The 24744-nt window shown below is 44.6% G+C and overlaps 1 protein-coding gene and 1 pseudogene across 1 annotated transcript; one reads left to right on the top strand and one right to left on the bottom strand.

Annotated features, from left to right (window-relative positions):
• Positions 1-1158: 1158 nt before the first annotated feature.
• Positions 1159-13399, top strand: Pilrb2l7 (paired immunoglobin like type 2 receptor beta 2 like 7). The gene is made up of 4 exons (XM_063271774.1): positions 1159-1646; positions 1937-2320; positions 4511-4700; positions 12261-13399. Exons 1-4 carry the CDS (start codon positions 1598-1600, stop codon positions 12346-12348), a joined length of 711 nt encoding a protein of 236 aa, XP_063127844.1. The 5' UTR covers positions 1159-1597; the 3' UTR covers positions 12349-13399.
• Positions 13400-22232: 8833 nt separating this feature from the next.
• Positions 22233-24231, bottom strand: Rap1b-ps3 (RAP1B, member of RAS oncogene family, pseudogene 3; annotated as a pseudogene).
• Between the last annotated feature and the right edge of the window lie 513 nt (positions 24232-24744).

The raw sequence follows: 24744 nt of genomic DNA, 5'->3' as shown, positions 1-24744 counted from the left end.
TGTATGTAGCATACAGATATGATCAGTTCATAGTGAGTTTGCTGCTTGGGCTTTGGAACCAGATTTGATCTCTAGTGTTCATATAAAGAGGCCAGCAAGACCTTTAATCTTAGCAAAAGAGACAGAGGCAGGCAGCGCTCTGTGAGTGGACAGTTTGCCTGGTCTATGTGTCTAGTTCCACACCAAACAGAGCTGAGCGATCTGTGATCCTAGGACTGAAGAAGTGCAGACAGCCTTGTCTGTATAGCTCACTGGCCAGACAACTAGCCTCCACAGGAAACTTGGAGTCAGTGAGAGAGCCTGATGCAAAAAATGAGGAGGATGAGACCTTAGACTCTCCTCTAGCTTCAACATGCATAAACCAATACATGCACACAAAGACAGACACACAGAAACACACACACACACACACACACACACACATAGACACACATACAGGTATATTTTATGCTTTTAGTTTACAAAATGATAATAGTTGTGCTCAGCTTATATTTGAGAGAAATTTTTTTTAATTAGACAGAAAGGGTGAAATATAGGTTGATGTCATTATGCAGGTGAAGGCAGGTATAGGATAGAATGAGTCCTGCAATTAGATAAAAAGGAAGGCTTGGTAGGAGAAAAGTTTTAGAGGAGGAGAAGACTGGAGTGGGAGGGAGGGCAGCCAAGAGAACGTGGAGGCGGAGGTTGAGATTTTTCCACATTTACCAGTTGTTATGACTATTCTTAAGGGATGGATGTGTACAGGATTTTATGTGTCTAGATGAGCAAATTATATCTTATTTAGGTGGACATTTATATCTTATCAATTGGATCAGAGGTTATTGTGTTGTGTGTTCTTTCATGTGGTGAATTAATTGAGTTCAAGAGATTGTGTGGTGACTGTACACACTGGGCTACCATGGAATCGGGATGTGTACGTCCAGCACCGTGTCAACCTGTCTTGGGAACTAGATGGGTGGAGAGATTGTTGCTAGGTGCAGAGATTAGCCATCGGCAGTGTGATATGGGATGGAACATAGTGTGTGAGATGCTTTGTTGACTGAAATGAAAATATCCAACAGATGCCTTGTGGCCCTATGGGCTGACACTAATGTGGTATAAAAGAAACTATTTTAAAAATTTTTTTTACTGCAACAGTGGTGGACACAATACAAAAGAGATTGAGGAGGGGGAGGGATAGAAGAAATATAGAGGAAAGGGGCAGAGAGATTACAAGTCACTTAGGAAATGGAATAGTGTAGATAAGGTAGACAGTCAAGGTGGAAGAGAGGAGAACCAGCTATGCCAAGGGCTAGGATATGACTCCCAACCAAAAGTGGGGACTGGGTCCAAGAACACTGCCATGTTGTCAGTAACCACAAGGGAGGATCTTTTGCAACATCGGAAAAGAAGCAGCCAGATCAGTAAAGGAAGTTGCTGGCCACAAGGAGGTAGAGATGGCCGTGCTCAACTCAGTCTTCCCCTGGAGAATGTCTGAGCATGTGTTTTTATTTACCCTGATTCTCTCTGGACTGCTGAGTGCCCCAGTGTCCCTAGTCAGGGCATCCTCGACTTCCTGACGGCCCTGCTGGTCTCACTTCCTGAACAGAATCTGGCTATGGCTCGGATCCTCCTTCTTTTGCTGTCGGCGGCATGTCTGCACACTGGTGAGTGGTGGGGACCTCACTAGCAGGGACTGAACCAGAGGAGGGGACAGAGTGGCTGGGAAAAGTGGGTGTCTTGTGTCCAGTGTCTGGTAGAGGAGCCAGCCAGGTCTCTCTTTCCTAAGAGAGCTCAACACTCAGAGTGAGCAACCCTTCCCTCTTTTTGCTGTCCCTGCAGCCATAGGGACAGTCCTGCCCTGTGTCCCACCCCTCCCTTCAGATGAAGGTTCAGGATGCTCAGGGTTGTCCTTTAAATCCCTGCAGTGGCTTCAGATTCTCCTTGTCCTTCCCAGGGAATTCAGCAGGATATCCAAAAAAGTATGACTATGGTGTCGACCAACCAGCTGTCCTCTCTGGAGTCCAGAGCGGCTCCATCGAGATCCCCTTCTCTTTCTACTTCCCCTGGGAGTTGGCCAAGGATCCGCAGATGAGAATAGCCTGGAGATGGAAGGTCTTCCATGGGGAATTCATCTACAACTCCACCCAGCCTTTCATTCATGAGCATTTTAAGGGCCGGCTCATCATGAATTGGACACAGGGTCAGACATCTGGAGTCCTCAGAATCCTGAACCTGAAGGAGAATGACCAGGCCACATACTTCAGCCGAGTTTTTCTCAGAACAACAGAAGGCATGAAGTCGTGGCAGTCAATCCCTGGCACCCAACTCATCATTCATGGTGAGTCACCATGGCTCAGGCTTTGACACCTGTGGCTTCCTGGTTCCCTAGATATCACATCAGGGTCCACAAGTCTGAGCTTCTTTTCATATTCCTTTCCCTCAGTTCCACCCAAACATCTGCCACCAGCATCTTTCCTTGCAGTTGGGAGAAGTCTTTGCTGCTTCCTATGTCTGTCATCCTCTGCTCAGACACAATCAGAGTGGACTCTAGGCTTCAGTACCCCATAGTTCACACCCTTATTGTCCCAAAACTAACTACAGTCCTGCCCTCTTTTGCCCGTGACCTCAAGGTGAATATAATTCTCCAGGATGGAGCCGACTCTCTTGTTTCTATGGCAGGGCTCTAGTTGGTACCTCTGTGCTGCATCTTCACATAGCTCCAATGTCAGCACAGAACATAGAGTAGGGGCCATTGGATGTTCTGGTGTTCTCATGTCTAACTGTAACTGCTACATGTCACCATAGTCCCTCATTTCACCTCATAGTTGCCCAGGACACACCTATCTTCTCTCCCCAGTCTCTTCAATCATTAGAAAATGATTGATTAAGACAGTGTTTCCATTTCCATGATGTGGCTGCTCTGTCTTCTGATCACTCCAGCCCCTTTGATGCTGAAGGAACTGGAGTCCCCTGGATTGGGAGCCCTGAGCCCTTTGTAGTGAGTTGTGTTTCTGCATAGGAACCAAGAGAATCTGGGTCCTGTGTGTTGCTGCATTGTTTCCTTCCTCCTTTCTCTGCTGCTCCCCACAACCCTACTTTTTTTAATGTGAGTACTTCTTTATTTCCTGTTTTCTTTCTATCTTGTTTATTTATTTTATATCAGTTTCTCAGCTTGTAGCCCTAGCTTTTCCAATACTCAGTATATAGACCCATCTGGTCTTGAACTCACACCAATCTGCTTTGCCTCTGCCTCCTGAGTGTGGACAGTACAGTGTGTGCCACAACATCCGGAGGTGCCTCTTGACTCTCCTAAGCCAAACTATGAGAGGATGTGCACAGAGCAGTTATCTGTACAGGTTATAGCTACAATGTTGACCTCTAGTAGAGTTTGATAGCCGCTGCCTGGACTTAGAGAGAAATCAGCCATTTTATGTATGTGTCTAGTTGAGTCATTCTCTAATTTACTAAAGCTGCAAATCTTTTATACATTTTTTCATGTTCAGGGGGACCCACATGCCTAAAAGTATATCATTGCTAGTTCATATCTTTAATTATCTTGTTTTTATGAATCACAATGAAATACCTTAAATGTATGATACCTGATATATAATCCACGATGGAAAATGATGCACAGGTCAAGAACCCCTGGGAGAATTCACAAATAGGTAAATATTGGTAAAAATTTTCTCAGTTATGTGTGTAAAGCATAGGAATGTATTCTGCCCTAAACAGAGCTGCACACATAAATCTAAAATTGTGTTTTTTCTTTTACACATTTTGGTTTATTCAGTGTGTATGAACATGTGGATCTCTAAAGGCAGATGTGTGTGTGTGTGTGTGTGTGTGTGTGTGTGTGTGTATGTGTGTGTGTGTGTGTGTCTGTATACATATGTTTATGTCTGTAGTGGCTAGAGGAGATCCTAAGATCTCATCCACCTTACTTTGGAGGACTAGCTCTCTCACTGGTTTAAGTTTCCCATGGAGGCTAGGTTGGCAGGCCAGTGAGCCACGGAGACAAGTCTGTCTCCACTTCCTCAGCTCTAGGATTATAGTTCCCTTGGCTCTGTTAGACATGAACTAGGCACATAGACCAGGTTACCTATCCACTCACAGCGCTCTGCCTGCCTCTGTCTCTTGGGCTAGGAGCAAGGGTCATGCACACTTCACCAGGTTCTTGACATTGATATTGGGGACCAAACTCAGGTTCTTGGGTCTAGGCAGCAAACTCACTGTGAACTAAGCCTATCTGTGTGTTACATACATTTATGTGGAAAGAATATTGCTGAATTTTTCTAACTCAGTTACTTGTGAGCCAATGAAAATTAGTGAACACACAGCCATGACAGTTCGGGACTGTGCATCTGAGCTTACTCTTCTGGAGTCTCAGCCTTAAGCATGTGTTCCCTTCCTTGTGTGACCTTCTAACAGCTCTTCTTAATCCCACATCCAACCGAGGAGACAAGGTGTGACACTCACCCATTCCTCACTTCATCCATGGAGGATGTTCTCACTTCTCATCTCTCCACAGCTCTCATTACTACCCCGGGGAGCCCCTCCATCATCCCCTCTGCAGTCCCCACAACTGGCCTGGAGGACACAAGGGGCCAGAGGACTCCTTCACTGCTGAACTTGGGAGCCATGGTTGGGATGGTCGTGTCCAAAGTTGTGGTCATCATCCCCCTCTATGGATGGGTGATCTTCCTGTGGTGGAAACAAAGGTAAGTGGTTCAGGAGAGGCCTCACATGAGCTTCCCCATGGGGAGTGTTCTTAGCTGTGGGAGATGGAGAAGGGCAGGGAACAGAAAAGAGAACAGAAGGAGGGAAATTTGCCTGAACTCCTCAAGAAGTGCATGGAGCCTGCTGTCCTTCCTGACCATCTGGAAATCAGAGGAGCAAATGCAGATGAACACAGCGCCTGCTCCTACGGAATTCAAGTAGGCACGCAGGAACCTCAGGGGCTGACTGTTCATCTGGAAGAACTGTGTCTGCTGTAGAAGAAACGAGGGTAGACCAGCTTTTGCAGATAACATGTTACAGGAAGTGATATGTATAAGTAGAGACACCTCTTTGAGTTGGGCATGTGTAACTAAAGTGGAAATTAAGGGACACAGAAAGAGAAAGAAATGTGTATGGAGAACTTAACACTACAACAAGCAAGAGTTGGACACTAGAAATCTCACCCTCCTCAGTGAAATCATGAAACACCCATTGGAGTGTCTCAGTTGAAGTGATTTTTCCACAAACAGTCACATGAGCATCATCCCAGGAGTCATATAAAGAGTTGTGAGATGCTAGGACAGGCTGATGCGCTGGAATACCTGAGTCTCCCTGTGCTGCCAACCTTATCTACTGGGTGAGACCAATGACTGACCTGTCTCACAATCCAGAGAGGACAGCTCCTAAAGGAAAATGCCCAAGGTTGTCCTCCAGCAGCACATGAGTGTTCACATTTGCAAATATTCACATGTGGTTATCCTCTGTTCAAAGTAAATTTTATAAAAAGATTAGGGAAGTACTCTAAATTCAAGCATATTGGCAGAACAGAAAATTTTATACGTTATGTCCCTGCAACACACACACATACATACACAACACACAAACAGACACACACACACTGGAAAATACAGTGTCCTTTTGCAAAATCCCATTACATGTTTGTATAAATAAATTGTCTTCAAATATTCATGGGTACTCTAAGAAATAAAAATGGGGACACAATGGGGGACAAAAAATTCCAGCTCTTGTGAAATCCAGAGAAGGGAATCAGGGGTTCAAGTCTATCTACAGTTACATAGCAAGCTGTAGGCCACTGGGCTCCAAATATCTTGTACACCCAACACAAGACCTACATGTGAACTGAGATCAAAGCTGATTTAAAGCCGTTGGGACTGCAGGATATGGATAGAGATGCATAGATGGTGGAGTGTAATGGAAGTTTACAAATGAACATTTAAATGTGCATCCCACTGTTTCAGACAGGCTCTGCCCTGTGTTCCTGTAAGTAGAAGAACTGAGAGGTGGAAGAGCAGCAGCCTGAACGACCGCAGAAGTCTGACCGGGATTAAATCCCTGAGTCTGAAACTGCAGGATTCAGCAGTCTACACTGAGAGGGACAGCTAGAAAGCAAGGTTTCAGGGAGGCAAGAGGGAGACACAGTGAGTGCAGAGCAGAGAAGGCATAGATGTGTCAAGAAAGCAGAGCAGGGAAAAGGACAGAAAGGGAGACAGGAAATGGGTGAGTTCACTAGTAGTCATCTGACATGCTGTGTTGTAAAGAAATTAGGCAAACTCCTGGTGTCAGGTCCTGTTGATTCTCAGACCTGTGCCTACCTGGATGTAGGAGACATGTGTGATGCCCTCATCCCCTCCTGTTGTCTGCACACAGAGAACAGGTGAGAGGCAGGAATGAGAACCAGCGTGGCTGACCCACTGACATAGTTTCTTCTCCTACAGGCCAGCAAAATAAAGACTAAATCCTAGTAAGGTGAGTGCCTGTCATCTCAAGGGACAGAAGAGGAGCTGATGGGGAGTTCATTATGAGAGGCATGGAAGGGAGCCAGAGCGATGATTCAGTCAGAAACGCATGGCACAGGGGTAGGGGGACCTGAGTTTGATGGATCAGGAACTCGCACCCAGTGATGTGGCAGGAATTTGCAATCCCAGCCCTGGTCAAGCAAGAGACAGGCAGAGACAGATTGGGTGAACACCTAGTCTAGAACAACGGGTGAGTTTCTGGCCTGTGAAAGAGTGTGTCTTTAAAAACAAGGGGGGATTGCTCAAGGTGATAAATCATGGACATAACATTTTCCAAATTGATTTTATCTGAAATATTTTAAATTACACACGAAGGAAGAAAAGTAGTATATGCCAGTGAGATAGCTCAGTGGGAAATGGAGTCTGCTGCCTAGCCCAGTAACCTGGGAATGATTTCTGGGGACCCAAATGGTACACAGAGAACACTGTCATCTGTGTCTCATGGTTAGCCACCAGATCATGGTGACAAATAATCTTTTATTCCTTAAATAACACGCTCCCCAGTGGTAGGATCTCTCACCAGGGAGGCAAGTTTACATCAAAATAATTGTTGGTGATTACACACCCTGCATCCCACAGCCTTCCATGTCTTCTCGCTGGGAGTCAGAGCTAATGGCTGCTGGATTCTCCTGTGAAAATCATTCTTGGATAACCCCCACTTCTGCCATAGGGGCTCGGATACCCTCCCCTTGGAACCAAGGTCCTCCTGTGTGTCTCTGGGCCTGAGAGCCTGACTGTGCTGTTCTCTATCTGCTCATGGAGTTATTGACACTGTTAATAAATATCTTACTCCCAGCAATCCATCTCAGTGTGTCTGCTGAGCCCCTATCCTTTTCCCTTCCTGACACTTCTTAGAGAGTGTAGACTGTGTCTAGGGTGTAGGTCACAGGGATAGATGTAAGGGCCACGGTCTTCATTGAAACCCATAGCCTGAGAATCAGATTTCTCCTCTTCCTACTCTCTGGATGCTGACATCTCATCCAGAGCCCACCCCTCCCCACATGCTTCACATCAAGTGTCAGAGCATGGCTTGTTTGGGTCCCATGTTGAGCTTTCTTTACTCACAAGCCCAACTGTATGCCCTCACTTTCTCATTTCCTTCCATGTTGACATTCTGCACTCTCGATTCTCTCCTAAAATGGGAAATTTTTCCTAAGTCCAGTCTGTCCTAATATTTGATAGTCAGCAGGTCACCTTATAATAAAAATTTGTGGGTACACAGGAAACCATCCACAGTGATCCAGAAGGAATGAAACCATGCTTCTCATGACAGAAGAATTTCACAGCCACGCTCTAAAGAGATTTACCAACCATAGTGAGCCATAAATGAAGTGGTATGGAAATAGCTCCAGTTCTCCAATCACAAGCCTCCAATGAATATCATCCATGGGCTGTTTCTTGGTCATTTGGAAGCTGTTTGGTCATGATGAGGTCACCAAAACTCATGTGGCCAAAGTGAAGTGTCCTGGAACAGCTGTGAGATGTCTACTGTGGTTGTGACTGCATCCTAGCCCCTGAGACTGAACTCTGCAACTCTAAGGGGCATGGTGATATTGGGCATTCCTGAAGGCTGCCAAGATGCTGGTCTGTCCAGTCATCTCAAGGAGTCTCATGCACCTGTAAGAAAGGGCCCTAATCCACTTGTTCAAATGGTCATGTGACGTCTCAGGTCCTTTTCTATTGCATAAGAGGGAAAATCCAGAGATAAGCCCAGAGCAAAGACTTACAGAGTCAACATTCTCATCTCTACATATGTGCTTAACTCAGGTTGTATACATTTAGGCAGACTGTGTCTCTGATCTGCCAAAAGGGAACATTATGTTCCAACTAGAGAGTAGATATTGGCTTCTGCCCTGGTGATGCGTATTTGGAATTTATGTACTCTAGACCAAACTGATCAGTAAGAAAAAGGACTAAAAGAAATTGGGGATCATACCATTCCTGTCATCCCAACAATTGACAATATTACCAATTGTAACATTGATTCTCAACCTGTGTGTCACCACCGCTTTGAAGCTCGGAGAACATTTTCACAGGAGTCACATTTCAGATATCCTGAATATCAGATGTTTATATTATGATCATAACTGTAGCAAAATTGCAGTTCTGAAATACCAATGAAACAATTCTATGATTGGAGTCACCCCAACATGAGGAAATGTCAGAGCATTAGGAAGCTTGTGAACCACAGAATTAGAGGCTATTCTTGGTACTTCTTGAGTTTAGGCTAGCCTGGGTTACATGAGACACTGTCTTTAAATCAACAGCAAAGCTTAACAAAACTGAAACCAGTAAAGTGTGTCATGAGAAAAGACCCTCACTTAGCTCCCTTTTCCCTGGAGATGGAGAACTTGAATATGATACTTAGCTTCTCTCCAGATTTATATAAAATATAATGTGACTAACAGTACTTCAGTTTTTGTATGTTCTTTTTGTTTTCTTCTGTTTTGGAGGAGGGGGTTTCTCTATTACATACATCTGACTGTCCTGGAACTTGCTTCGTACACAAAAAATCTGGCCTTAAAGTCAGAAAAATCTCCTGCTGCTGCATCGTACTAAATTTCCCGACATATTAGGGTATTAACACTTTCCTGTTTTTTGTTCATTTATTTCTTTTGATTTTGGTTTGTTTTAAGCTAAATATAATAACCCCGAGGAGGGGGCTGTGAGTTTCTCTGTTTCTGTGACCACAAACTTGATGACATACCTATAAATGTCTCTATCCTTGGCTATCAGCAGATGTTGGGGCAGACTGAACTGTTTCCACAGTCCCACTCACTGGACCTTTAGACCACAGTATAGAGTCTCTTCCTGGGGACTCCCCTGGGCAGGGGTGCAGGCAGGAGCTCATCTGAGGCTGAGGACCAGGTCTACACCACCAGCTGCCATCCTTCCCCCACCCTCTCTAGCTTCTCCACTCTGTCCCGGCACCAGCCTGGGGGATTACTTTGTGATCACACTCTGGATCTTTGTGTTGTCACTAGGGAAGAGAGATCAATTAGTGTGTGTGTAAGGAAGTGGTGACAAGAATGGAGAAGACAGGGACAGTTTTCATCTATGAGGGTATCTGCTGGGCTCACAGAACCTGCAGTATGTGTTATCTGAGGGAAGCCTCTGGATCATCTACAGAGAAACAGGAAGGGTTGAGCCTGTTTTCTCCCCCTGCTGTCATGGGATAAGTTAATTAGTTATAAAGTCAGAGAGTCTGAATGCTGTGAACAAAGTCAGGAAGTAGAGTGTCAAGAATCACAGAGCCTCATCTTATGGAGGCCTTGTTTAGTCAGGATGATGATGGGCAATATGTTGTAACAGACCATATTTTAAAGGATCCTTGCATGATACGTGTTTGAGATCTGGTGCATGTGTGTGCAAGTAAGTTTGGGCCCAGGTATTGAAGTCCAGAGGACAACCTCAGGTATGGTAATTAGCAACACCCTCCAAGTTCACCATCAACCTTCTGTTTCTGTTTTTGATTGTTTGGTGTTTTGTTTGATACATAGACTTTTGTATGTTTGGCTGGGATTTATTGGTCATGTTGTTGGATTTGTTTTTGTTTTAGTTTTGTTTATTCTTTGACACAAGTCTTCACTCTGCTCCATTTGCTGTCTAAAATCTGGATACATAGACAATACAGCTTCAAACTCTATGAGATCCATGTGCTTCTGTCTTCCTCCTCCCAAATCTAGACTTGTAGGCCCATGACCAATGTGGGTTATAATATTTTAAATAATACTTACTCATTCATTCTGGGGTGTGTAGGGTAGGTAGGGACACATGTGCTACTCCCTCAGCATCACTCATATTCCTGTCCTGCAACCTGACACTTCCCATGGTACTGTGATATGCAAAAGCCCTGTGTGCACACCAAAACCACAGACTTCTTGTCCCAAGAATAGTTCATGATTTGAGATTAAGGAGCCAGCAGGTGGCAGCAGTGCAGCTGAGCACAGGGCGTAATTGGCATTCTTAGAACCCACCAGAGGCTGCTGTATTAAAAACGTGGTGTCCAGCAGCTGACTTATGGCAGTCTTGTCAGGTCCAGGCCCTCCTTGGGTGGGTTAGTAACCAGATGACCTTCTACCCAGAGACCTCTGATAGGCAGGGTAAGGTAGATTAAATCTGGAGGTGAGTGCTCATGGCCACTAGGACATTCTTACCTCACTGAGCCAAAGATGTCATCTGGTAGAGTGTGTTTTTGCCTGTCATGGACAGAAAATGATGTTCTTTGTCCGCTGAGAGACAAAGGATACGCATTATGCACACCTGTATTCACCACTGAGGAGAGGCACAGATAGGAGGGTCTGTAGGAGTTTCAGATCATCCTTGAATACATAACAAATTTAAGGACAAGCCTGGTCAAACCATAGCCTAAATACCTGTCAGATGATCACCTGTCATCCCAAAAGGTTGGGGCCCCTTTGGGGAAGTTTATTATGAGAGGCAGGCAAGGGAGCAAGAGAGATGATTCAGCTAGAGAGGTGTACATGGGTAGCAGGGCCTGAGGTTGATCTGGAGCAGCCACACTATAAATCAGGGATATGACAGGAATTTGTCATCCCAACCCTGCATGAGCAAGAGACAGGGAGAGGCATGGGGCTGACCATGTAGCTAGTCTAGCCTAATTGGTTAGGTGCATACCCATGAGAGCCATGGTATAAAAAAACTGTGTGGGGGCTGGGGATTTAGCTCAGTGGTAGAGCGCTTACCTAGGAAGCACAAGGCCCTGGGTTCGGTCCCCAGCTCCGAAAAAAAAAAAAAGAACCAAAAAAAAAAAAAAAAAAACCAAAAACTGTGTGGATTTCTCAAGACGATCATCATGGTCATAACATTTTATAAGTTTATGGTAAATGAAGTATTTTTAAATGCTACATTAATGAACAGCAAATCAGGGTATGGCAGTGAGATATGGAGCTCAGTAGAAATGCTGCCTAACACAGTGACCTGGGTGTGATTCCTGGGGACTCAAATGGTACATGGAGAAAACTGACTGTGGACAATTGTCCTCTGCCTGGCAGGATCACCCACAGGCTCCTGATGAGACATCATCTGTTAGTCCTCAGGTAACAGACCTCCTGGTGCCATGACCTCTCACCATGGAGGTGTGTTACTTCAAAGTAGTGATTGAGGGGACCCACCCTGCATATCACCACCCTCCCTACTTCTTGCATGGGAATGAGAGCACTTGGATGCAGGATCATGTGTGATACATCCTAGGAATCCATGTCAGCTCTGATGTCCTCTCCTTTGGTCCCATGTCATCCTGTCTTTCTCTGGTCATGAGAGCCTAACTGGTGTTCTCTGTATGTTTATGAATTTGTAATACTTTTTAATGAATGTGGGATAATACATAAAACAATTCAAGGAGCCAGTTCAGAGCAATACTAAGATCAAGCCAGAAAATCACATTCTGAGAGGAGCAGAACTTAGGAGTGTTCCTTCCTTCTCCAGTCTGCATATTCAGGTCCAAGAAGCGTGTACCACCCCCATCTCTGCCATTATTGAAGAAGTAATAACAAGATGGCCGAATTACAGGTCTAATTTCATTTTTTTGCCATAGAGACATATCCATAACCTGTAATATCTTTTCATGCAAATGAAGCTCTCTCAGACCCTCAGCACAAGCCAATCATGTACATTCATCCTATAACCAATAATCATTTTGGAAATTTCATATAGCCTCTGTTACTTCCAATAAATCACAGCTCTATCACTGAAAACCTCTCAGAGAAACCTGTTTCTCCACAGGACACAATTCAGAAGAGATCTTGTGAGTGAACACCCCTGGAAAAACTTTGTTCCTATCCTTCCAGCAGAGAGCTCATCTTTCCTGTAGACCTTAAGGTCAGAAGAAGAACCAGTCCAGCAAATGAAAGTCTCACTCCAAGAAATCCTTCTCAGTATTTGTCTTGACCCTTTTCTCCCATGTGTGACCTCTAAGAGAGTGGCGGACTCTGTCTAGGATACAAGTCAGTGGGACAGGGGCAAGGACCAGGGTCCATATTGAGAATAACAGCCTGAGAATTAGGGTTCCCCTCTCCCTTATTCCCTGCACACTGCCATCTCATCTAGAAACTTGACCCCCCTCCCTCCATGCTTTACATTCAGTGACAGACAACATGTCATGTTTAATGCCCATGTTGGGCTTTTCCTGAAAGGTCCAAGTATACACACTAATTTTCTCATTTCCTGCCATGTTGATATTCTGGACTCTGGGTTCTCTTCTAGGATAGTTCCTTTTTGCCATGTTCAGTCTGTCTTAACTTTTGATAGTCAGCAGACCTGCTCCTAACAGAACACAGAAACTTTCCATTCCGACCCATGCTTGATAGAGTTCCTTCAAGCACAGTGTGTCATAGCTGCAGTGTGGTACCAATGTGTAGAGGGCCGCAATAACATTCGCCACCGCTAGATGGCGCTGGCTTCCACTGTGCCCCATGTGGAAGGTCAGGATAGCCTCCGCCATTACAAGATGGCGCCAGCCTTCGCCGCGCCAGCCGACTCCCTTTCAGGAAGTTAACTGTGCGCATGTGCAAGAGTGCCTTCATGCCAGGTCTTTGCCCACTCTGGGGCGTGCCTGATGAGATCATGGGTAAACAACCAATCAGGTGTGGATGTGCCACGCTAGGGTGTATATAAGCACACCATGTTGGCGCGCCAAGGCTTCCTCTTTAAGATCATAATAAAGTTTGGTCACAGTAAGGATTTCTATGTACCCGCGTGTTTCTTGCCGGCGAGAAGTCACGCGTGGGACATTTGGTGCCAAGAACCCGGGACACAAAAAAGCTACATCATCACCGGTGCCAAGAGGAGGCTCCCTTTCATGGAAGAAGTCCAGAAGCTGTGAGTGGGGGTAAGACTCTGAGAGACCATGTTTAGCCTTGATCTGTTCCAGCTCAGTCCTCTGCCGTATGCGGCAGGAACCTTTATGGTTGCTCTGGCCGCCCTCGGGTTGTTTCTATTGACCTTTGAGTTTCTAGTTACCGCCAAACGGCGTCAGAGGTCGCGTGGGAACTGCCCAGCTGTAACAGCAAAGCAGAGAGTGTAGGGGGAAGGGCGAGGCGGCGGAGTGTCAGAAACAGAGGGTAGTGAAAGGTTGCAACGAGAAAAGGATCCTGATTGATCTCAAGCACCAGGCCCTTCCAATGCAGAAGTGAAAGGTTGGGGAAAGAACGCCCCGGGTGAGGAGAAGGGAGGAGATAAAAGGAACACAGCATTTTGGGAGAAAAATTTTGTCTTTGTGCCTGTAAGAAGTGTGCTTAAGCTCCGGCGCCGGCTCTCGGGACGCCGCGGCGTCCGTGCACTGACGCGACAGCTTTACAGAGCCATACTGATCAGATTTGATAGAAGCAGACTGCCTGAAAATTTATTCAGGAGAATCAAACAAAAGGACATCTCAGTGCCCGTGCACAGCTTGATGGAGTTAATGTAATTGGGTTGTGAGTAAAAATATTCAGGGCTGTGTTTCACTTCCATACCATTGGCGAATGTCAGTCGAGCTGCTCAGATAATATATCTCTGTATCTTACAGGAATTGGGTTTCAACACGTTGGTGGACTAGTCCAGGAATTGAGACAATCCATCGCCCATATCGACTCCACTCGAGTGGATAGTCACCATGAACACCATCTGTTTTTTTCCCTCTTTGTCTATTGTTTGTCTCTGGTGCACCAGGATGTCCCCATGTCTGTCAATGTATGTCTGTGGTTTTTGTTTCTCGTTGTTTAAATGTTTTATGTTTCATGTTCAAAAGAAAAAATGGTAAAAACTTTATCTGACGGTCATTCACACCTTGACTTGGTTTTAACTCGTTTTAAAAAGGAACAAATGAATAAAAAACAGTTTCAATCAGGCCTTTGGAGCCCTGTGCCTGGAGCCAGGTGTCTAGATTAGCTGGAGAAACTGCCCAGAGGCTAAGCGTCTACACAAGCTGATCTTAAAGGTGCCAACAGCTTCTCAGCTTCTTCGATACAAGAGTTGATAGCTGTTTCTCTTAGAGAGATCCCTGACTTATTATTTGACTCAACAGGTGACAAGGTGCTTCTCTTATAATCATAGCTAAAAAGGTAAAAATGGTATTTGGTCTAAATATTAAAGATATGTGTAGCCACTTCAATTTTGTTTCTCATTGGTTTTAAATGTATAAATATGCTCTACTTGCCTTGGTTATGAACTATTGGCTTTCAAGTTATTGGATACGGTTAAAAGGGTATAATATTGGTAACAGAAAGTTGACATAAAGCTGGTAATCTGGATGGAGTCATTCTAGATAACATGTGACATGGGCCAACCTAGGGAAACAGGTCTAAATTGAGGTAATGTTTTTATGGAATTCTTATTCTAGGAACCAGGCTTCTAAAAGAATTTAGGACAATGTCTCTTTGTTGAGGTACTAGAGACTACGCCATCGTGCGTTCATATATAGGAATTGGCAGTCAAACTTTGTATCTGCATTTTGATGCTAATTCCACTGCCCTAAGGACAGCTGCTTAGTCATGTACTCAGAACTCAGGTGACCTTCCAAAGTTGTGGCTGTGTTCTGGTGTTACAAAGAGAACTTAAAGATTGTGATTAAGGATTGCCAGTGTTACATTGACTAACTCAAACTTATTTTTAATTAAGGAAAAATCAAACAGGTAGAGATTGTTACAAGATTTATGAAGGATTGATGAGGTTTTGGAACTTGTGAGAACATTACAGCCAGTTTACTTACTCCAACTGCCATTTCAGGATAGATTTAGAGGATTGCTAACAGCCTTATATTAGGTAATTTTGTTGCTTCCTCAGTGTAAGAAGTTAGAACTTAAATCTTTCAATGTATATGGAAATTTTTACTACAAACCTTTGCTCTCAAAATGAGCTTTGATATTTGGGGAGTAGCTGTTACACTACTCCAGATAAGAATATTTGAAGCTAATTTTAAGCTACTAAAGATATGTTAGTTGGCTAACTACCTCACCCTACTAGAGGACTTAGGTCTTTGTTATGCACATTGGAGATAAAGCTTCAGCTGTGTTAGTACAGAGTTGAACTCCAGTCCACCAATTACAAGCCTCAAATGAGTATCATTCATGGGACTTTGCTGAGGAATTTGGAAAATTATCTCTAATGCCATGAGAGTAAATGGAGATAACTGGGGTCATAGAGTGGTCATCAAGCCTTCTTATGGCTAAAGTGAAGGGTCCTGGAATTTTTTCATTATGTCTGCAGTGGTTGTCACCCAACCCTCTTGAGGTTGAACTCAGCAGCACTCATGGGGATGGTGACCTTTGGAGCTGGGGTGGTGTTTTCTCTGAGCATCCCTGATGTGTTCATACAGAAGGATGCCATGATGGTCTGTGTAGTCATCCATACTTGTCCATTTGCATCTCAACACCATAGGCAGCTGCACACAGAAAAGGCCTCAGGAGTAGACCCTCAGAGACATTGGGACGCTAACATGCTATTGGGTCTAGGGAGATTCGCTCTGGACCAGACTGGTTATCCAGAACAAGTCTATAGCCAAATTAATGAAATAGCCATCAAGGCATGGAAAGCACTGCCTAATAGGGGTGCAGTCTCCGGGAACCTTACCAAGGTTCTGCAAGGGCCCACAGAGCCTTTTTCAGACTTTGTAGCACGCATGGTAGAGGCCACTACTAAGATCTTTGGAGACCCTGATACAGCCATGCCTCTCATTAAACAGCTAGTGTATGAGCAATGTACAAAAGAATGTAGGACTGCTATAACACCATACAAACATAAAGGTTTAGAAATTTGGATGAAAGTCTGCAGGGAAATGGGAGGGCCATTGACTAATGCTGGCCTAGTGACAGCTGTGGTACAGTTATGGAAAACCGCCACTACGGATACCTGTTTCAAATGTGGCCATAAAGGGCATTATTGAAGACAGTGTCCTGAAAGGAGAAGGGGGAAAAGTAGCGATAGACCCAAGCAGCCTGGACTATGTCCGCGGTGTAAAAAGGGAAACCACTGGGCAAATGAGTGTCGATCGGTGAAAGACTTGGATGGCCGACCCCTATCGACAGGATATGGTGGTGCATGGCCAAAAAATGGACAACAGGGCCCACGTCCCCAGGGCCCTCAAATATATGGGGCTCTGCAGGGCGACAGACAGGAACAGGACAAACAGAGGCCTTGGCCTCTCCTTTGCCACCCGAAGGACCGAGGAGAGCCACTAAAGGCTCCGCAGGACTGGACCTTCACTCTACCACCAGACTCGTACTGACCCCCCAAATGGGAGTGCAGCCTGTAGACACAGATTTTAGAGGACCCCTCCCTAAAGATACAGTTGGGCTATTGTTGGGACGCTCCTCCTCTGCCCTGAAAGGTTTACAGATTGTGCCTGGAGTAATTGACCCTGATTATTTAGGCACAGTGAAAGTCCTGGTAGCCTTCCCCACCCCCCCCCCCCCCCCGGAATCACTGTCATTTCCCCTGGAGAGAGAATTGCTCAAATGCTGCTTCTGCCTAGCTTGCATAAGCGCTTTCCTGGTGAATCGTATTGGAAGTTTTTAAAAGATTTCATGATTCTTTTAATTTAATTTCTGACTCTGCTTATGTAGTTAATGCTGTGTGCTCACGTGAAATTGCAGGGCCAATTCGGTCCACTAGTACCGTGTGTCAAATTCTTTTAGAATTACAAAAATTGATTTGGGCCAGAAAAAATAAATTTTCCATACAACATATTCGAGCCCATACTAATTTGCCTGGTCCCATGACCAGTAATAACGCCCTGGTGGATGCTTGTACTCGTAGAGAGTTTATTTTTCATGCCGGTCCGGTTGATCTCGCTAGAGAATTTCATCACAAGTTTCATGTTCCTGCCTTTACTCTTCAACAAAAATTTAACATCTCTAGGGCTACAGCCCAGGATGTGGTGTTACGTTGCCAGAATTGTGTTCAATTTCACCACCCTCCTCATGGGGGATTAACCCTCGTGGTCTGATCCCGCTAAAACTTTGGCAGATGGCTGTCACACACATATCTCAATTTGGAACTTTAAAATATGCTCATGTTTCTGTTTACCTGTTCCGATATTATACACGCCACTCTGATGACTGGTGAAAAGGCTCGTAATGCCATTAGTCATTGCTTAGAAGCATGGGCAGCCTGGGGAAAGCCTGATAGTCTCAAGATGGACAACGGTCCTGCCTACACAGCAAAGTCCTTTCAGACTTTTTTCCAGGCAATGCAGGTTGGCCATGCCACAGGATTGCCATACAACCCCCAGGGCCAGGGCATCGTGGAAAGAGCACATTGTACTTTAAAAGAGTTGATACAAAAACAAAAAGAGGGAATTGCTAGCAGCTGGACACCAAAAGAACAACTTTCTTTAGCTCTTTTTACTTTAAATTTTTTAATTTTAAATGTGCATGGCCACTCTGCCGCGGACCGCCATACTGCCATTACCCCTATGACTAATGCAGAAGTAAAGTGTAAGGATGTCTTAACTGATGAATGGTGTGGCCCAGATCCCGTGATTTTGAGATCTAGGGGAGCTGTTTGTGTTTTTCCGCAGAATCAAGAAAATCCAATTTGGGTACCTGAGCGCTTGACTCAAAAATTGCCTTCTGCTCTTCCTGAAGATGAGACTATGAACCCTACTATTACTACTGGGAATGGTAATCCAGGTTGATTCACTCAACCTGTGGGCTATTGCCAGATCCTGGCCAGTACCCATGCCAGTTCATAGCAATTCTACTGTTTTGCCAACCTTTTTCTCCACCTCCTGTTTGAGTGATGTTCCCTGTATAGTGCCAAATGGAGAAATGCCCCAACGGTATGCCGCCACTAACTTTTCTCTGTCGCATACCTTATGTTTTACTGTTAAGAAATCTTCCCTGTCCTGTGTTTGGTTGCATAGGGCCACACTAGCTAATTGGTTGGATCCTATGAGTGGCAGTGCAGTGGGCACCGGGGTCATCCTGGCTGCTTTGAGTCAAATTACCAAGGGGTTCTCTTCAGCCAGCAGAAAAATGTCAGTCAATAGTTCTGCTGATTTGAACATTACATTTGATTATGATGCATAATTGTAGCATTCCATCACACCCGGGGCATGGTAACTATACACAGGATAACTCTACCCGTCGTAGAGTCTTACCTGCTTGCCCACCATATCAAGAGTTCCCACCTGATTTTACCCCATGTCAGAGTCCATTTCATAGAGTGAAACAATTCTTGCCAGGATTTGAGTTTTCCCCACCTCTTGGCAAAACACAATTTAATTGGAAACAGAATAAGTCTGGCATGGAAAATCTCTGGCCTTGGTTTCAATGGGTGCTGTCCAATGAGCAAGGGGCATATACATCCCTGACCCCCTTTGCTAGGTTAGTGGGTGAGAACTTCACACTGTATAATGTTTCAGCTACCAGAAAAATGATACCAGGTTGATCAATATTCAATATAATAACCTTTTGGCAAATGATACTGCCACTAGTACTTCAGTATGTGTTAGATCACCTTTTTTCTTTCTCATAAGCACTAATGTAAGCAATGATGTTTTAAATTGTAATAGCTCTGATGTAGTCTGCTATTTAGCTGAATGCTGGGATGGCACCAACGACACCACAGTGATGGTTAATTTTCCCTCCTTTGTGCCAATCCCAGTGGAGGCAAACCCAGATAGCTTTCCTATTCTTAATTTGCTAAGAGCCAGAAGGGATTTTGGAATTATGGCAGCTATAATTTCAGCTATTGTGCTGTCTGCTGCTGCAGCTATTACAGCCTCAATAACCATGACTAATGAAGTACAGACGGCTGAGACTGTCAATCAGATTGTAGAAAGAACTGCAGTGGCACTAGAGATACAAGAAGAATTTAATACTCATTTGGCATCTGGCCTTCTATTAGCTAAGATAGATTTAATTCAAGAACAAATTGAAGCACTGTATCATATGACACAGCTGTCCTGTGTTTCCTCCCTTAGAGGAAACTACTCCTTTGCAAGCTAACATTTCTCAGCATTCTCAACAGAGCAAAGAAATCTCGAATTATCTGAAAGGAAACTGGTCCATGAAAGCAGAGCGACTATCAAGACAATTGTTGATGCAAATTGCTGTCCTTAACAGCACTAGGTTCGACCCCATCAAAGTTGAAGATTTTACCTTATGGATCACCAATGCTTTCTCCTTTTTTAAGGAGTGGGCTGGCATGTTTGCCTGGGGAGCTATTGTCCTCCTGGGATGCGGAGTATGTCTCTGGCTTATTGTCCGTTTAAAAAGAGAACATGCCAGACACAAAGCGGTTGTTTACCAGGCTATGATCACCATTGAAAATGGTGCTTCTCCCAACATATGGCTGGCCTCTTTGAAAGATTAAGAGTTCACCCTAGATCATTTTAGTCACTGTCATATTTAGTCATAGTGTCCAGAGATGGGCAACTTCCCTTGAGCCCGGACCAACCTAAGACACGGGGCCTGATGGCAATAGGGTTACCCTATGACGGGTATGTCCAAGTCATCATCAGGAACGACCTAAGACAGGAGCAATGACATACTGGCATGGCACCATGATCTAGACCAGTCATTTTTTTTTTTATAAAACAAAAAAGGGGGAGATGTAGGGCGCAGTCCCAGCGAACTAAGATGGCACCGACATCTGGTGCCCTCCTGTGGTAAAAAACAGTACTGTGCATGCACAGGTTTGCCCCTGGCGCCAATCTGGCCAGGGTGGTACCATGCTAATGGGGTGATTCATGCTCCACCAATCCCTGGAGGACAAGTAGCACAGCCATAGCCTGTTGTGTATAAAAGGCGAGCGCCTTTGCTGCTCGAGGTCCCCGGTACCAGCAATGAGGTGGTCCTGCAATAAAGGCTGTTGAGAAGAATCCGACCGTGTTGTGTCTTCCTTGCTGGCCGAGGTGGGCGCAACATTTATGGTCCAAGTTGGGAGCAGATGTTGACTTCTGCCCCGGCTAAACTTGTTTACAATGTATGTTCTCTGGCCTGAGAGAAACAGTAGGAAAAAGTACTAGAGGAACTTGGGCATGAGAACAGGAAGTGACTGCAGTAGGCTGGAGCAGCTTCCTGTGACAAAAGCTTCAGGAGAGAATACTCTTCCCTTAGGGTGATACAGCTCAATAAAACAAGCAGCCTCAGAGGGACTTTGGTGAAACAAATTATCCTCTTTATTCCTTATGGATACAATCTTATAAACATATTGGGGTGGAGTGGGATCTAAAGACAGATGATTCCTATTGGTCTGTTTTAAGATGTTAGGGATGCCTCATTTGCATGGGGATGTGCTTTGTGTGTTGCTCCTTTGAGACAGATTGTCACAGTCCTCTCAATGGGGTTTCACGGTTATGTGTTTCAGTACAGCAATTATAGGATTAATGTGGTTTCATGTCTGCTCCGTGACAGGAATTAGGCTGTTCTGGGAATCAGGATGGGGGAATTTGACCATGCTTACCACAGGCTACCACCTGGTTGCCTGTGGTAAACATTGGTACAGCTCTGTAGGTGTGGGGCAGCATGGTCTGAAGCAGGACACATCTGGGGCTGGCTCAGGAGTCCCCGGGCCTCCAAGGAGGTCAGAGTCTTTGGGTTCTCAGGGTCTTGTGCATCCAAGCACTGCTGTAATCCAATGGAAGAGTAGACAACACAATGGGGGTCCACAGAATGGATCTAGCCCAGGGCTGAGGGTGAAAAGGGAGAGCTGTGGCTGGCTGGTCCAGCAGGGAGAGTCCTTGACTAGACTTGGTGGTCTTGGTTTGTCTTCCTGGTAGAGATGCCTGTGAGTGCAGAGAGGCCTTCTATGGGAGATTAGATGATGGTTCTGTAGGCAAAGGGGTTTCTCTGAAGCCCCCCATGGTGTATCCTAATGAAAAGAGACAGTCCATGGTTTTAAGACATTTATTGTCATGGCAGAAAGTGGATGAGTAAAATTCTTCTCTACTTCTCAACGTGGGCTTGTGATTAAATACTTTTTGCAGGGAGAAGTGTCTAGTAAGGAAAGGTTCATTTGGTAAGCTGCTAGGCCTTTACTTTCCTCTTTATAATGGATATCTGTCTGGAGCCTATGCAACCTGTTGTCATGCCCTATACCTGTGGAAGGGTTTGGAGAATTGCTCTTATGTGATTGATAACCACAAATATATGGAGGACTGTGGATAGTGACCGTCCTGGTGTCCTGAGAGTCAGGCGACTTTCCTCTTGCCATCAGGTTGTCTCTGGTGTTACCTTGTTCTGCTATTTCTGACAGTGGCTAGATCGTCCTATAGGCCTGTGTGTCAGGAGTGCTGCAGACCTGTTTTCCTGCTTTCTTTCAGCCAGATGTGGAACAGAGTGTTCTGCTTTTGGGCGTGTAGTCTTTCCTATCTACTGGTCTTCAGCTGTTCCTGTGGGCCTGTGTCCTGAGTCTACCAGGCAGGTTGCTTGGAGCAGAAAAGTTGGTCTTACCTGTGGTCCCGAGGCTCAAGTTGCTCGTGGGGGGCTGCTGTTGAGCTCTTGGTGAGGGTGGCAACCAGGAGGGCCTGTGCCAACTTTTCCTGGGGCCCTGGTGCATCATGGTCCCAGATGGTGTTAGGTGTTTTTCTCTGGAGTCAGAAATGTGGGCAGAGTGTAACTCTTCTGGCTTCCCAGGTATTTCTGCCCCCTGAAGGTTTAGCTCTCCCTTCCACAGGATTTGGGTGTAGAGAATTGTTGACTGGTTCCCTTCACGTCTGGGCAATGTCTGGACTGCCATGACTATTTTTGTTTTTGTTTTTGTTTTGGCATGGCAATCCAAATTTATTGAACTACGGATGCTACGTTATCTAAAATTGCCTCACTTTAATTAAGGCTTTGAGTTTACATTTGGCCACCTCAAAGTTGTAACATGAGGTTGGTCAATTTAAATACTGTGGCTCCCTGTTGGATGGACACACAGTCTTTACACCCAAACGTTAATGCATACAAAGCAACAAGGCGTTGTTAAATAGAACAGCAAGTTACTGCAGATTAGCCTTGTGACCAATTACATATGATTAAAATTACTTCCCACATTCACATCCACGGTACTCGTCCACCATTTAACGTCTCTACCAAAACATGGAAACAATCACTAACAGGCAAAGATACTAATCCTGTGTGTTTGGTATTGCAGACACATGTATTCACGAGCAAGCAAGGGAGGCACAGTGAGAATCTACAGCTGCAGAAGCCTGAAAATGATTTACAAAGTTGTTAAATCATTAAAAAATTGTTTGAAAATACACACTTCTTGTTGTAGATGCCCACTGTACAGACAACTATAAACATTGTTCCCTATGTAAACAAAGAAGGAAACATATAATAAGGAGATTTGAAAAGTCTGGACATTTCCTTCCCAACAGATATTAAAGGCAACGTCTTTAATCTAAGACATTTACTGAAAGGAGTATCATATTTTAAAGACAAGATCACTGTCTCCACAGGTTTTTGAAAAAATAAAAAAACCCTATATAGCTGTGTTAATCAAAGCGCTTATCTTGTATAATACAATGATAATGACCTTGAATTTAATAAAATTACAGTAAGCTACGAGTATCAAAGAAGCAAAGTTATCTGGAGTAGTCTATATAGGAGCTCTTTGGACTTTCTTTTATGATGCTAAAATAGTGGTGCTTTTAGGATTTACATTATTGTACTCTCCAATACAAAGTATGGGTGTGCTAAAGTATACAGTACACCATTTTCATACATGTACAACATTGGTGGATGAAGAATGTCTCTTAGCAGTAATACTGGATGTAGCCTCTGGTTTTACCAGCTGCATACTCTAGAACTATCATATAAGTAAAAACCTCTCGTGATACTGGAAAGTGATTAGAATGTGCAAACTGATGGAGTAGCTTTCATCCGCCTCTTACAGGGTACCACCGCGGGAAAGTCCATTTAAGATGTTGGTAGGTTTAACAAAGTTGGAATGCTGGCACTGTTGAATTGGGCAACAGTTCTTCAGACCTGGCTCAGAGCTACAATGTATTCAGTACATTAAAGCAGCTGACATGATGACTTTCTGCGGGCCTTTCCAGGCACCAGGGTTTTTCTGTTAATTTGCCACACTAGGTCATAAAAGATCTCATTAACATTTATTTTGGACTTTGCAGAGGATTCTAAGAATGCAGTTGTTCCACTGTCTTGCTAGGTTCTGACCTTGTTCCTTTCCTACAACGCTTTCACCTTCCAAGTCGCATTTATTACCAAGCAGAATCTCTGGAACATTGTCAGTGTCTTTAACCCAAAGAATCTTCTCTCTTAGATCCTGTAAGTCATTAAATGTCGACTGTGCTGTGATGGAGTAAACCAACACAAAGCCTTGTCTGTTCTTCATGTACAGATCTCTCATGGCTGTAAACTGCTCCGTTCCTGCAGTATCCAGGATTTCAAGCATACACTGCTGTGCATCTCCTTCAACTTGCTTTCTATAAGAATCTTCTATCATAGGATCATATTTTTCAACAAAAATTCCTTGAACTGTACAGTCAGAGCCAACTTCACAACACCTCCTGAGCCAAGAACGACTAGCTTATATTCACGCACACATGTTACACTTAGTACCTCTCGCGCTGTCACCAGGTCGCCGCCGTCACCATCGCCCCACATTCCCTTTGGGTCTCAGATCCAGGCGCTACTGGTCTCTGCCGCTGCTGCCACCATCGCCGCAGCTCAGGCTGCTTTCCACACCTGACTTTGCCATGACTATTCTTAAGGGATGGATGTGTATAGGAGTTTATGTGTCTAGATGAGCAAATTATATCTTATTTAGGTGGGCATTTATATCTTATCAATTGGATCAGAGGTTATTATGTTGTGTGTTCTTTCATGTGGTGATTTAATTGAGTTCAAGAGATTGTGTGGTGACTGGACACACTGGGCTACCATGGAATCGGGATGTGTATGTCTGGCACTGTGTCAACCTGTCTTGGGAACTAGATGGGTGGAGAGATTGTTGCTAGATGCAGAGAGTAGCCATTGTCTGTGTGATATGGGATGGAACATAGTGTGTGAGAAGTTTTGTTGACTGAAATGAAAATATCCAACAGATAACCATGTGGCCCTATGGCGCTGGCACTAATGTGGTATAAAAGAAACCTTTTAAAAAATTTTTTTACTGCCACAGTGGGGGACATAATATAAAAGAGATTGAGGAGGGGGAGTGAAGGAATAGAGGAAATATAGAGGAAAGGGGCAGAGAGATTACAAACTACTTAGGAAATGCAATAGTGTAGATAAGGTAGACAGTCAAGGTGGAAGAGAGGAGAGCCAGC

This window comes from Rattus norvegicus, chromosome 12 (genome assembly GCF_036323735.1).
Source record: "Rattus norvegicus strain BN/NHsdMcwi chromosome 12, GRCr8, whole genome shotgun sequence".
Lineage (NCBI taxonomy): Eukaryota > Metazoa > Chordata > Mammalia > Rodentia > Muridae > Rattus > Rattus norvegicus.
Note: the sequence above shows the minus strand (reverse complement) of the source record. Positions and strands in the feature narration are given on the sequence as shown.

Bases quoted from the DNA above. Each gene is read 5' to 3' on its own strand.
- Pilrb2l7 (XM_063271774.1), top strand. From the start codon at position 1,598: ATGGCTCGGATCCTCCTTCTTTTGCTGTCGGCGGCATGTCTGCACACT. The intron at 1,647-1,936 runs GTGAGTGGTGGG...TGTCCTTCCCAG, and splicing joins GGCGGCATGTCTGCACACTG to GGAATTCAGCAGGATATCCA. The intron at 4,701-12,260 runs GTAAGTGGTTCA...GTTTCTCCACAG, and splicing joins TTCCTGTGGTGGAAACAAAG to GACACAATTCAGAAGAGATC.